This window comes from Trachymyrmex septentrionalis, unplaced genomic scaffold (genome assembly GCF_001594115.1).
Source record: "Trachymyrmex septentrionalis isolate Tsep2-gDNA-1 unplaced genomic scaffold, Tsep1.0 scaffold127, whole genome shotgun sequence".
In the NCBI taxonomy this organism is placed as follows: domain Eukaryota; kingdom Metazoa; phylum Arthropoda; class Insecta; order Hymenoptera; family Formicidae; genus Trachymyrmex; species Trachymyrmex septentrionalis.
Window position 1 is genome coordinate 476798 of NW_017304406.1, and position 14497 is coordinate 491294.

General features: G+C 32.1%; 1 protein-coding gene across 4 annotated transcripts in view; it reads right to left on the minus strand.

Moving 5' to 3' along the window:
- Nucleotides 1–14497, minus strand: part of LOC108756487 (pleckstrin homology domain-containing family G member 5-like) — a 155838-nt gene that overhangs the window by 90409 nt on the left and 50932 nt on the right. For 3 of the 4 annotated variants that reach the window (XM_018500348.1, XM_018500347.1, XM_018500346.1), the window contains exons 1-5: nucleotides 10997–11361; nucleotides 9952–10349; nucleotides 6630–6720; nucleotides 4092–4182; nucleotides 204–294 (exon numbers count right to left, since the gene is read on the minus strand). In XM_018500348.1, coding sequence (XP_018355850.1) covers nucleotides 204–294; nucleotides 4092–4182; nucleotides 6630–6720; nucleotides 9952–10349; nucleotides 10997–11138 — 813 coding nt within the window. In that variant the 5' untranslated portion in view covers nucleotides 11139–11361. Of the gene's footprint in view, nucleotides 1–203; nucleotides 295–4091; nucleotides 4183–6629; nucleotides 6721–9951; nucleotides 10350–10996; nucleotides 11362–14497 lie in introns of those variants that run through there. The other variant, XM_018500350.1, reaches the window with a different exon arrangement.

Below are 14497 nucleotides of genomic sequence, written 5' to 3' on the forward strand. Positions count from 1 at the left end.
GAAAAAAAAAATTTTTTTTTTTCAATAAATTTAATGAAATTTATTATTATAGTTATTAAAATTATTATTTATTTATTATTGAAGTTATTTATTGTAATATGCAGCAAATTATTATTAAAAAAACGTCTTGTCAATTAATAGAATAAATAATATATTTAATTAAATAATTAATTTGACGGAAAAAATGAAAGAAGAGGACTCACCAAATGCTGTTTGATAAAATTTCCTAGCGGAGATAATTTTCGGACACTGGATCTGAAATTCCCCGGTCCGTTCCTGACCTGTTGCTCTCTTCTATAAAACAAAAGTATGTTGAATTAGTTGGATAAGTTTTCTTTTGGTCTTAATGTCAGATTTAGAAAAAAAAAAGGTAATTTAATATAGTTTTGAAATATTTTACAAATACGAGCAATAACAACTAAAACAAATTTTCCAGGTTTAATCATGACAGTATAAGTTCAAATAACATTTGCATCAAGAATAATTTTCATTACATTTATTAATTTCGTTTAAATATTTATATTATTATTTGTACATTTTTTATTTCGTAGGAAAATAGCATTCATTTGTGAACCGTAAACCATCTTGGGAAATAGCATGATACTATTCTCACAATAACGGAGTAAAAAATGTACTTGAAATATGCTTCGTCTCAATATAGAAAGATTCTCGATTTCTGAAAAGTGATATCGGATTTTGTTAGAATTTTGATGCCACTAGTGACAAGTACCGATATATCTCCCCGTTCTCCAACGAAGTTACCCTCGGATTTTCACTCCTTATTGTATAGCCTCAAAGAAAACCGATACAAATTCCTCAATGCCTCTTGCGTCGTAAGATATAGCACCTTTACATTTGAATTTCAGGCGTAGTGATACGCATGAAATATATTATTGCAGTTATATTTAAATAGATAAAAATTTGATTCAAAATATTTTAAATTAAAATGAAATAATATTTGTGATTCCAAGAATAAATCCTTTATAAATAAAATACCTATATAAATCTCCACGAATAGTTAATGTTAATGCGTAAATTATACATTGATATAGCGATATATTTATAAATACAATTTGTAAGCAATATAAAGATGTACTTGATAAAAGAAGTTAAAAATAAAAATGTAAAACCTTTGCGTAATAACATTTTTATTTTTATTCCGTTTATTAAATATATTTTAATTGCTTGCGAATTGTATTTGTCCTTTCATAAATATAAGTATATAATTTACATTACAACAATCGCGGAGGCTCACATTTTATTTGCATTAGATTTAAAATATTTTTCTTTGTCAACAAATATCGTGAAATGAGTTTTGTTGTATTCTACCATCGGGATTATTATTTCGCTGCAAGCTTACTTTCTCTATATGAATTTTCAATGCTGTATGTAGAAATATGTAATATCTAAGTATCTTTCCGAGATTTGATGTTTACTAGAAAAACCAAATAGCTACGTCGCAACTTTCTCGTAGCAATATTCTCGTTGACGGAATACCGGCTCGAATGTCGCGACTTAATTCAGTCCTTGCAAACATTGCTCAGCTTGTAGTAATTAATGCGGTCAGGTCTTCATCTCACAAAGGAAAGCGTCAACTCAGAGAATCGTAATAGCTCTGGTCTTAGGATGATGGACGTGCGAAGAAATGGTCCATTTGTGGAAATTTCATAACGAGATTCCACAGTTATTCTTTCATGGCTACTTCCATTTCTTCGCAGAAAGGCGTAAAGCCAGAAATTCAGAAAGAGAAGTTGAAAAAGAAGAGGAAACGAAAAAAAGATAGAACGGAAATGTCGGTCACGATGTTTTACGTTTTCAGTCTGCTCATCAATGCGTGAGAAATTGATATAAAAGTAAGCTATGCATGTCTCTTTCATTTCTTCATTATTCAGAAAGTGCTGATCATCACTTTTTCTTTCTTTCTATGTCCTTTGTGGTCGTCGAAAAAATATTGTCAAGTAGATAACTGAGATAATTTCACAATAATTAAAAGAAATAAACAGCAATATGTAATTCATTAGGAGATTAACAATATAATTGTTCTAACAAGAAAACTGTCTTATCTGACATAAATACTTGTAGCTGTCGCAACAGTATTTGTGAAATTATTATAGTTTTGCGATAAGAAACTAGCAACAAGACCTAACATGATTAATCGAGCTGTTCGTCGAGTATCGATTTTCTACATCGCTCTGTTCTATAGGATACATTTTTTTCTAAATTTTACTGGCAATAAATGTCAGGAGCAGACACAAAATACGACGATCGGTGAAATATGGGTGTATCGGTAGAGTACCCATGTGGAATATCAAAGAATAATGACTGAAAGTCGAGGTAAGGCGCTGGTTGGAAAATAGGAGAAGAATTCTGATGAGTCTCGGAATCTTTCTTCCTTTCCGTTGTTTAAATAGTTCCGTTTCCACTTGCTTATTTTCAATGTTAGGAAACAAAGTCCAATAATTAATAAAAAGTTTAATGTCGAAGAAAAAGTTTATGACTTTAGCATTATTATAATATATATTTTACTTACAGTGACAACATTTATTTTACGGTTATAAAATAAATTTTTCCGAATTTCTCAGAGGGATATAATTGTATATAAATGTAAATGCAAAGTAAAATAATTTGATTAGTCATTAGCATTATAAAAAAATTTTGGACTATCGTGATTATTATAAATATCTGCATCTAATATATATATATATAAAAAATTTTTTTTAATTTTAAATATTTTCTTTCTTAAAACCTACGATCTATAATTCGCGATCAAATTCAGAACAGAATTCGGTTTATAACATTACGAGTAGTTTAGCATGAAAAACATATTAGGATACATATTTATATTTAGGATATATGTAACACATAAAATTCTTAGTAGAATTTTACCTTGAATTTGGCCGCAAATTATAGATCGCTTAAAGTGGGCTTTACATTGTAATCATAAAATAAACTAACGCTGGCTGTTCTACTTTTAGGCTTAAAGCATTGGTAGAACCGAGACGAATGGCAAGTATGTATGTAACAATGTGCCGCGCGATTTGGACTTTTGTTTTACGAGAACAAACTAAATTGCTGCAGCGAGCGATGGACTTGATTTATCGACGTACATACAAGCGGCGATCTCGTAACCCGTGTCTCGATACTCCGTTGCACGTGCAGAAACATACACTTCTTCAGAAAAGCTATTCATTTTGCGCGAACGACGAGTTTGTTGGCGAAAAGAGGGGAGGAGAGCAATAGTTTTAAAAGTTTCGCGTACGTGCGAACAAAGGAATTTTTTTATCAAATCAGCGCGACGAGACCTGCGTGACAGAAATTCTCGAAAATCGAAATGTGGACCCGGTCTAAAACGAAACGCGGATCGTAAAATATGTGATACAATTCAATATATGAAACATTCCGTGTGTTTTGGAAAGAATTAACGTGAATTCTTTCAGCTCTTTCTCGTTTTCGTATTTTCATTCTTGGAGTTCATCGCCACTGCTCTTTGGCCCATGCTGTGATTTATCACAGACAGCGGTTTATTGACCTCCTTCTGTCTTTCTGCCCTTCTTTTCAACTGTAATTTATTATCTCGCCGTCGAAACACTCGGGAAACAAGTATTCGTGTAAAAGCGAACGGATGTTTTACGTTTTTCTTTTTCTTTCGTCCACTAAAGGAATCACAACAAATTTTTACGATCAACTATAATTGCGAGCAATTATAATCAATTGATATATCTTTCCTTTTCTTTTTAGATGCACGAAATACATAAATTTGAGAGAGGAAAGAATAAAAAACGATTGACAATTGTCAGTTTGACAGTCAATCTTCAAATGGATTTAAATAAACTCGATATCTAGTAGATAAGAATTTAGAACAAGACTAATAAATTTGTAATGCATTTTAAGCCAGACGAGAGAAGAAAAAAGATTTCGAAAATAACAGAATATAAAATTTTACAAATAATCTATAGCTTTCGTAATTTCTTTTAGATATTATAGGAAAGTAATAAAGTAGTAATTAGTTAAATCGTTATTAACGTCACAATTAATTATTGAAAACGAGCATGGCTGATGAGACGCACGAACGGATTGAATGTCATACTTACAGTGATAATTTCGTTTCATTATCATATGCGTCAATGGCAACACGACTCAAAGCCGGAAGACTGCTTGCTTCACAGGGCGGATTGCTTAGATCTGAAATAAAACGAAAAAAACTTTTTTAAAGAACGATGTGTACTGCGTCTCGCTTATATAAATTTTACTAGGGGATAGAAAGTTTAATCTCGTCTGAGGGCAGGATGTGTAATCCTGGAAAAGGATTCAGAAAATTAAGCCTGCTCGATCTGACTTCTATGAAAGACTTTTGTATCTCGTCGCGTATGCTTCGCAATAATAATTAATCATTTTCTAGAAATTAGTCGGACAATTAATCCTAAGCTCGACAAAATTACGGAAATGGATTTGAACATGTAATATAATATAAATAGAATAAAAAGGGCAAGAGTAAAATATACAATTTTTGTTACATATATAGTTAAGCTATATAAAAAAAAATCTGTCGGAAAAAACTGTCGAGTAAATAATTTCTTTCAAAATTGACCACTCTCTCAGTCAATACAATAATAATTATGTACAATAAATGAAACACTAGACCAAGAATAAATTAAATCAAAGGAATAAGCCTATTTTCAGTCAAAGCGTCAAAGCGGATTTTGATAATTAAATATTATCATATTTGCAAATCAAAATTGCAAATACATTTTTCAGTTCTACAAACTGCGCGCCAATTCGGTTTATCAGATTTGAAACACAATTATAAACTAAAGCTAGAAATGACATCATAAATTACGTTCAATAATAATAAACAAAAATGAATAACAGAAGGGCTAAGAGCCAAATTTTTCGTATATTTAGATTCTTAAAAACATATACGTTTCGACTTATTTGCCAGATCATCCTCAGTGTATATACTCAGTACATATCGATAAATTAACGCAAATTTAATAAAAATCATAAAACGGTTAAATACAATTTCTGCAAATTATAGTTACGTAAAGTGGTAGATCTATTTTTTCATTGAACATGTAAAGTCAGCATCAGTTCAACATGTAGAGAGAACATGATAACAGAATGTGTGCTTGCATAATTTTACGGAATGACTCTACATGTTTAATTACTTTATTATCATTACGGATAAATTGCGACCGATGTAATAGAAGAGTATAACCATGAAGATGACAAGACGAAAAGCATTGCATTGTTGCAATTGAAAACAGACATGAAGAAATAGGTCCACTACTTTACGTAACTATAATTTGCAGAAATTGTATTTAATGATTATTATTAATTTTATGATTTTTATTACATTTGCGTTAATTTATCGACATGTATACACTGAGGATGATCTGACAAATAGGTCAAAACATATGTGTTTTTAAGAATCTAAATATACAAAAAATTTGGCTCTTAGACCTTCTGTTATTCATTTTTATTAATTACGTTGTTTATCAATTTAATAATGATACTAATAAACATCTTAAAACATTGCGAAGAACTTAATTGTGAAAAATATTATTTCAACCAGAATTCAAATGTAAATCTCTTTCATGAGTATGCATATGAACATTATCAAGTACTAAGATCTCTCTCTTTTGACCGAATAGAATTATTTCTCTTATTTGAATAATATAATTACGTAGAGGAAAGATCCTTATTATGAGATACCGAGTTTATTTTGGGTAAATGCCAGAAGTCTATAGGCAGAATTTAAAAAAAAAAAAAGTGATTTTGAAGGGAATTTAATAAGCTTTAAGATAACGTTACATAAAATTTATATATATATATATTTAAAATTTAAATTCCATTTTTTTTGAAAATTAAAGAAATGTAAAAAGTAAGCAAATCGTAAAGTCAAAAAATTATGTTCCTAATATGAGATGCTCCGAAAAATCGATAGTAAAACGCAAAGTATATCAATTGCAATTAAAAAACTTTATTTAATGTTTCTAAAATACAAACAAACACACCAGCGTACGCGAAAAATGAGCATGCGATTAGATTATATCCAGAACTCATTTTCAGGTAGTTGGAATCAAGCATCTCGCAGATATAAACACTCGACATTCATTCTGGTTGTCTTTTTTATTATTGTACAATAACATTTATACTTTAGCAATGATTTTCACTATAATATAGGAGCATAGGTTATTTCATATTAGGAATACCCTGGATATCTCATATTACGATTTCCACGTGTTATGGTTTTACGATCATCAAATCTACTGTAATTAAATAATTCAACATATCCCGTATTTTTCTATTAGTACAACCTTACTCTATCACTACATGAAGAATTTATTGTCAAATATTTATTTTTTATTAAATAATAAACAATGCTCATCTCAATGAAACTTGAAGACATCCAAATTCTAAAATCTTGTTTTACAATAACTATAAGCATGATCTAATAATGAATTTTCTACTAAATAGTTTTCAAATTGAAGAACAATAAATTCATGGTGGAACCAATAGATAGCGTTTATTATTTTAGCAGAAACGCTGCTATCTCATATTAAGCGTCTATCTCATAATATATAATATATAGGGGGCTTTCCTCTAATAATAATAAACAATATAATCACCTATATTGGAATGATAGTAATCGCTGTGCCGTCCGTAAGGAGGTGCCAATGGATGTGACAAAGTATTCACCCTTCGTCTAAGATTAGTAGTCTGCAAAACAAATCAAAACATCTCATGTAAATCCTATTTAATAGATTCTATTGTACAGATACATTCGGGAAAGATCGCATAAAACTCGATCTCTGTCATATCGCTATTATATATAACAAATAATTCTATTGATCATCAAGGCAGCTATGAAAAAACAAAAGTGATAAAAAATCATGGCGCGTAAGGTCTTCCCGATTTCGATAAAAAATTTATAGAATGCATGCGGAACATATTTTCCTTTTTCATGATGAGATTAAGATTTGTGTTCTATTAGGAAGAAAGATCTAATACGGTCATTAAGTTAAAAGCTTGCTTTTTATTCAGACTCCTCCTTATGAAAAAAAATTCATGTGTTTTTAAGTACATTAAATTGCATTGTCAATGCAAACACGAGTCACATTATCAAGTAAGACTAATGCAATCGTAAAAAATAAATAATCGATAAGATTCATTCTATGTGTATCTTTATTTATTTTTGTATTTTTATTACGATCTCTTTATAAGAATTTTAATGAGTACCAAGGTATTTTATTTATACCAACGTATTGTAATTATCGCAAAATTATAATATACATTATATGTGTGTATTTAGAAAAGTTCTTCTCTAAAAAAAAAGATTTGAAAAAATAAATGTATAGAAGGATTTACAAAAAAATTCATAAACTTTGGCACCATTTAACAGTCGTCGCCACCATTAATTCTCGGCGTGGAAACAGGATGAGTTTTTCGAGAGGAAAAAGCGTCTATAGTGCAAGAAAAAAAGAGAAAAAGAGAAAGGGAGAGAGAGATGGAGGATGGGAGGATGGGAAGAGCGGAAGTCTCATTACGCGTGCAAATTTTTCATTAGCTATCTGCATAAATAGCACTGTACCGTAAAAACCGCCTACTATCTTGTTAAGTACATGATGCTTATTGCTTTTTCGATCAACCGTACAAAAATTAAAAATTTATTTTACCATCAGCAATATTTGGCAACACTTTTACTCCGCAAATGTCGATTAATGTATAACCATTAATGACAGCAAATTATTCATTGTCCGTTAATGTACAACTCATCTCATTCGTAAATACGAACAGATTGACTATATTACTCGCGTAAAATTGCCGATCGTTCGCGAAATGGTCGTGTGGCATTTTCGCGAGAATCTCTCTACAGAGAACAACGTACCAATCGTGGCAATTATAAGGCTGTTTTAGGTCAATTAAATTGTGCGGATTCGTGAATAATCGCGCTGTTATTTGCATTAATGGCATTCTTGAGATATTCCCATTCGTTGGATGCAAAGTCAGTGAGTTTATCTCTTGAACGTGTAATTGTTACACTTTCAGAGATCATCCAGCAGCTAAATAATCCGCAAGTCAAGTTGTCAATAAGACAGCATAAGTCGGCGCTACGAACTATGTGCGCAAACCGCGATTGTATCATGTTAAACGTAGACACTGGTACGGATGCAAATGGGTTAAACGCTTAGCCGATTTCGCGTGCAAGATTTAGATCTGATTGTACTTAAAGCCGCGATTCAGGTGTTTGGATTCCTACAGAACAATAGTCCCGGTTAGAATCCGACGATATCGTTGAATACGCTTTCCTCGTGAAATCCTGGTTTACTAAAACGATTGAATCAGCCTTGAATAGTTGAATTCGGAATTCAAAAAGCAGCCAACGTATTTCATACTGCGGACGTTCCGCAGTTTTGAAACAAATCTCTAAATTCACTGTAAATCCGCAACTTACATTGCGTTTTAATCGCCGTTTTAATCTCAATTAATTAGACTTTTAATTAGACTCGATCCGAGAATAAAATAAGATTATTTATCAGTAAATTATAATAAGTATAAGTTATGTGTTCAAACTTTAATTTCTTTTATATCATTCTACTAATTTTCATATAAAATTATGATTTGATAGTCACGAGCTAATCGATCATTTTTATTAGTAAAAACGTCTCATCACTTAAATTATCATCAGTGTTTTAATCGCCATATAAATCGATAGTCCCGATTCGTTCATGCACGGCACGGATTCATGCTGGAAGCTTCCAAAGTTTTTCTTACCTCCATACAGTTACCGCCCCGTTTTTAGAATTTTTATATAACTGATAGTTTCTGATCCGCGAAGGGAATTCTGTCAATTACGTTGAAATTCTGGCAACAAAACTGCTAACTTTGCAAATGCGTGCCTCTATATTCTCTATAAAATAAATATAGTATAATAATAAAGTAGAGAGAGAGAGAGAGAGAGAGAGAGAGAGAGAGAGAGAGAGAGAGAGAGAAATGGAATTTCCTAAAAGTGGAAAATTTGATTCGGTGATTAGGTGAAAATATGGACAGGTCTTTCGTCAATTCCCGATGGTACAAGGAGCTGCCGAGTTCGGTAAAAAGTTATAAATTGAGCGTGGTTTCTCCGGAGCACGAGGGACAAGGGAGGAGAAAAAAACTTGCGGCGAGTAACAGGATACTGATAAAGACCGGTGGATGAAGCAAATAGAATCTCGTTAATCTCTCCGAGCCAGTTTAACGAGACCTAAGCCCTGGATAGCATGCCTCTCGCGAGTTTCTAGAAGATAAGGATCATGTTTAACTGTTAATTACGCCTCGATTAGGCAATGATGTGTGAAATGTACCAGACAATTTCGAAATCATCATATTCAAATCATGATATTTTAAATCGAGCAAGAAAAATATATAAAATAAATAAATATCAAAAGAAAATAAATAATTACAATATTTTAGATTGATATTCACAGTCTATTCTTATATTTAAAACCATCTTAAGAACAATCTTAAGATGTCATAAACCAATTCGCAGAATCGTACCTTAGCACTTTAAGACATTAAGTTAAGATAATCTTGAAATAAGAACGGACTATAGATAAATATCCCTTAAATAGCATTTACTAAATTCTCTCGACAGCTACACGCGACGTTCATTATTTATGACGTTCGTGTTTACTTCGAAATTAACAATTTAAAATTCAAAATTTCTCGAGAATAATTCTCAAAAGAAAGAACTTCCAAAATTCGTTCGTGACGAATACCATCCTACCCTCCCATTATTATTGATGGTCCTTGCTGTCGGTCGCGTATTCCTTTAAAATATATCTTCCAGAAAATAAGAAAAAATTACGATCTCAAGATATACAATTTTAATCACGTACAATAATTCTTTAGAGAATTAATAAACACTTTACGTTCTCAAATTTTTTTTTAAAGACAGCGAGAAATCCTTACAGGATATTTCTCCATCAGACTGTGCGTCCTAGTGACTTGGGTCATCCTGCCATTGAAGACCTCGGAGGCGCCCGCCCTCTTGCAATCAGCATCGACCTCATCCTCTGCTAACGAGCTGAGAGTGCTGAGACTGTTGTACCACTGCACGCTGCTGGTCCTGTAAGGCTGCCTTGAGGGCTCGTGGGTGCGATGAAGGTCCTTGCTAAAGCTCATGCTACGTCTGATCGGCTGCAGGCTATGGTTTATCACCGCCGGTAACTCGGCACTTCTTTTCAACAGAGCGCCGAATTTCCGACGGAACGACGAACGCCATTCGAGCTTCCCGCTTGAATTGTCCGCATCCTCCGCATCTTTCAACGAGGTTTCCTTCAACGATGATCTTTTGATGCTGAAGGATTCTTGAGAGATATACGGCAATATTAACGATCGAAACCGTCTTTTTCAATCTTATATGTTGCAAAATAGCTCAAAACGCATCTTTTTATTCAGGTCCTAATTATGTATACTTGGGAGTTGAAAAATAACATTTTATTCCTATTAAATTCCTATTAAATCGAAACAATTTTGAGCCACTTTAAACATATCTTTAGCCCGTGAGTTTACTAAAATGTAATTTTAATAATTTTATCAAAATAAAATAATCTATAATTTTCACTAAAATTATTTGCAAATTTATTATTTAATTTTAACAGATTTAAATTAAGAGCTAAATACTGAATTTATTTACTTTAATATTTAACTGAAATCACTATTATCCTTGAATTTAGAAAAATTTCAAATTATTTGTTCCAAAAAAAATTTAGAAACTTATTTTGATGTGATTATTGTCAATTACAATAATCTTCGTCGAGAAATACTCTCTTTGGCAGTTCCTTAACGGCGTCACATTGTTCGATCTCTGATAATACAGACGCAGCTAACGTAAGCAATTACTTTCCCGACAGTTCCAACATTTGATGGAAGGCAACGTTAATCAAAGATTCCGCTAATGCTTTTCGTATTAAGAGTTTTGCAAAGAACTATTAATATCCAGCGTTCTGCGCACCTGCTTCTGGTTTCGCTTGCTTGCATTCCTTTGTGGGATGTCCCAACTGTGTCGCACTTGCGCTCTCATCATTGTAATTTGTTGCTTTGTGGCTCGGCGTGCTCTTTTTCAAGGACCTTTTCGCTTCCTTCTTCAGTGTCATCTTTCCCAGTTAAATTTCACACCAACGTCGACCGCGCTTAGACACTTACACTCAACGACATTACGCACGTCACACGATGTGAATGATGATTCGTTTATTCTCATTCGATGACCGAGTCACATAACTTTCCGTCTCACAAAATCAACACGTCTTAGTCGTAATTTGCACACATGTACATTCATACAGCAAACTGTGTCGTTAAACGGTATCACTCCGATAACACGTTATCATTGCAGCAAGAACGATATATCGACTGTATCATTAATATCGCGTTATTCACGCCTTTTTGCTTTCCGTGTATTTAGCGAAGCCTGGAAGTTAAGATAAAATCGATCGCATCAGAAGTTGAGAACTTTCTTAACCACCTTTAAGCCGTTGATCCGATTTACGACCTTGTATGTGCTACTGTTTTTTCTAAATGCTCTACTCCTATATTTTTAGTTGATACACCGCGCAATATTGCGAAATTGAACTCGTGCTTCTTTTATGAAATGGAAAATATTTTCATTCCATAGCTTCATTTTTTGGATTTTACAAAAGCCTCTTAGGATCTCAATGCTTATGAAAAAAAAAAAAGAAAATTATCCTGTCTTAACGTTAAATAGAAGAATTATAAGGAAAATTATAGTTATACGTGGCGAGAAAATTTTTCTGTTTATGAAGAGAAAATTCATACGACTCATCCTTCACTACTGCCCTTGTTATCACCATTATGTTCATAATTTATCTGTTGGTTTCAATCGAGTGACCAATTACCGAAACAAGACTTACTACTTTAATAAAAGGCGTCGCTTATCGCAGTGAAGTAAAAAGTTTGTTTCATTATCGAATAAAACATAATTCCAATATTATCACAAATATTATTACGATTTCTTTTCAAAAATTAATTTTAATTTTGGGAGAAAAACATTTCTACATTTATATGTGAAAAATTAAGTCAATCTAATTGCTTGCTAATTGCTTAAAAAGCTACTCTTTTTTTTCAATTTCAAAAATAAAAAATGTATGTTTTTATAACAGAAATATCTTTCATTTTTTTACAATGCTAAACAATTTTGTGTCTCGATAATTCGCACTATACTTATTAGTATCTTTCGTACGTCCTGTCATTAGGTGTGACAAGAGAGCACTCAATTACACCCCATAAAATTAACGCGTCACGCGTCATAATAACTGCTAATAATTATTTTGCTACTTTAAACATCAAGATATTTCCACACGAAACGGGCTACGTCACTTAATTTCGTCAACATTCCACTTATTTCCCTTTTCACAGTCGATTTATGTCAACAAAACTTTTGAAAACAAAAAAGAAATATTACTACATTATAAGAGAATAACCTTGAGAATATCGCGCGTTGCTATAATTTTTATAGTTGAATTATCATATTTATTCATAATTCATATAAAACCAAAGTATTTTTAATTATAATTAATGTAATATATTTCACGAGACATTTATCGCTTCCAAATCTTCGCGATTATTATTTTTTCGTCTGCCATCAGTAGATCCTTATCAAGTTTTATTGTAACTTTTGTACTCGTGTACATGCCTTAGATTTTCAGCTTATATACCGTCTACGAATAAGGCCGATAATCAGCGTTGATTATTGTGCGCTTAATTATATCCCGCACCGTACCTTTACTGCATTCCTTCCGACTCCGCGAAACATAATTCGCGTCGCGTCCAACATTAGCATGATCACGGCTGAATTGCGCGGTCAAATCCCATATCTGGAGCGCGTAATTTACGCGCCTCGCGCGCCCGCGTATGCAATATCGCGGCATTATCGCGAGAAAACGGATTATAAGATCGCGGTTAATCCCAACCAGCGATAAGCCCGCACAGACTGCACTCCGTTTATCAGGCAGTGCCGCACGGCAGGTTCACGGACTGCACGCGATAACAACGGGTTGCAACGGCACGGTGACAAATTATTAATTAATTTATCTATTTACTCTATACTATAAAAGAAACGCACTAATTGCAATGGGCAAGTAACGAACAAATATAACGAGTAAATGTAATACACAATTGTTGAGGCATCAGCAATGATGCTGCTACAAAATCCACACTGAAAGAACGGTTTTATTGAAGCGTTTAAAAATTTATTCCGAATTGGCTAAGACATTCGCTCCGGAAAATCGATAAGTCCGAAGTTTGAACCCTGGCTGAGGGTAATATTTTTCAACTTTCTTTTCTATTTTTTTTCTTTTCTTCTTTCTTTCTAATCTAACTTAAGGGAGATTATTAGCGTTTCAAACTGATTGAGTTGAAAGTCCAAATGTTATCAACGCGCAATCATTTCTAAAATAAATTTGATTTAATAACAAATATATATATAATGTATTATTCAAAACATCTAACTTTGACCGATCAAGGCGTTCTCTATTTAATTAAAAATTTAGCTAAATACTTTATTTTGACGGACAATAATTAATTACAATATATATATATATATAATTACAATAATTATTCATACATTAATTTTTTATTATTATTATCATATACTATTATAATTTTTGTTTATATTAAGTTGTATGTAGTTGTCTTATTGATGTTGCGTAATATTATTATTTGTCATTTCTAATGCACGGAAAGGACGATTATGTCGAAATATCTAAAAATTTAGGTAGATACAGATCTGAAAATAGTTTTATTGGACTATTAAAATTATTATATGTAAGATGTTCGAATTATGACTATAGAATGTCAAAACTTTTTTCAGCATTGCTCGTTATGTTTAAGATTCTTATGTAATCATGATCCAACAAAATTATTTTCAGATCTGTATCTACCTAAATTTTTAGATATTTCGGCATAATCGTCCTTTCCGTGCATCAGAAATGACAAATAATAATAGTACGCAACAATACATCAATGAGACAACTACATACAACTTAATAAACCAAAATTATAATAGTACATGATAATAATAATAAAAAAATTAAAGGTATGAGTAATCATTGTAATTATTGTAACTAATTATTGTACGTCAAAATAAAGTGAAATATTAGATGTCACCGTTTAATGCACTCGAATGTCAGCCGATCGTGTCTTCGATAAATATTTATCGATATTATTTTGCGCTTAATGGCAAATCGCACCTAATCGCAATGATCAGATCGCATCAGGAATATGATTCGCTCGGACAAATTTCGCGTGAACAATATTTATATCAAATTCCTTCGAAATTTCGACATTCGTGCTACGCATAGATTTTTTAGAACATATCTTTCCTTTCACTTTTATTTACTGTGCGTATTAAACCCACTAAACAACCTATATACAATTCGTTTCAGATTTCGAAATTCTGTTTAATTAAGTAACGTGTATTTCGATGTATGCTTTATTGTAC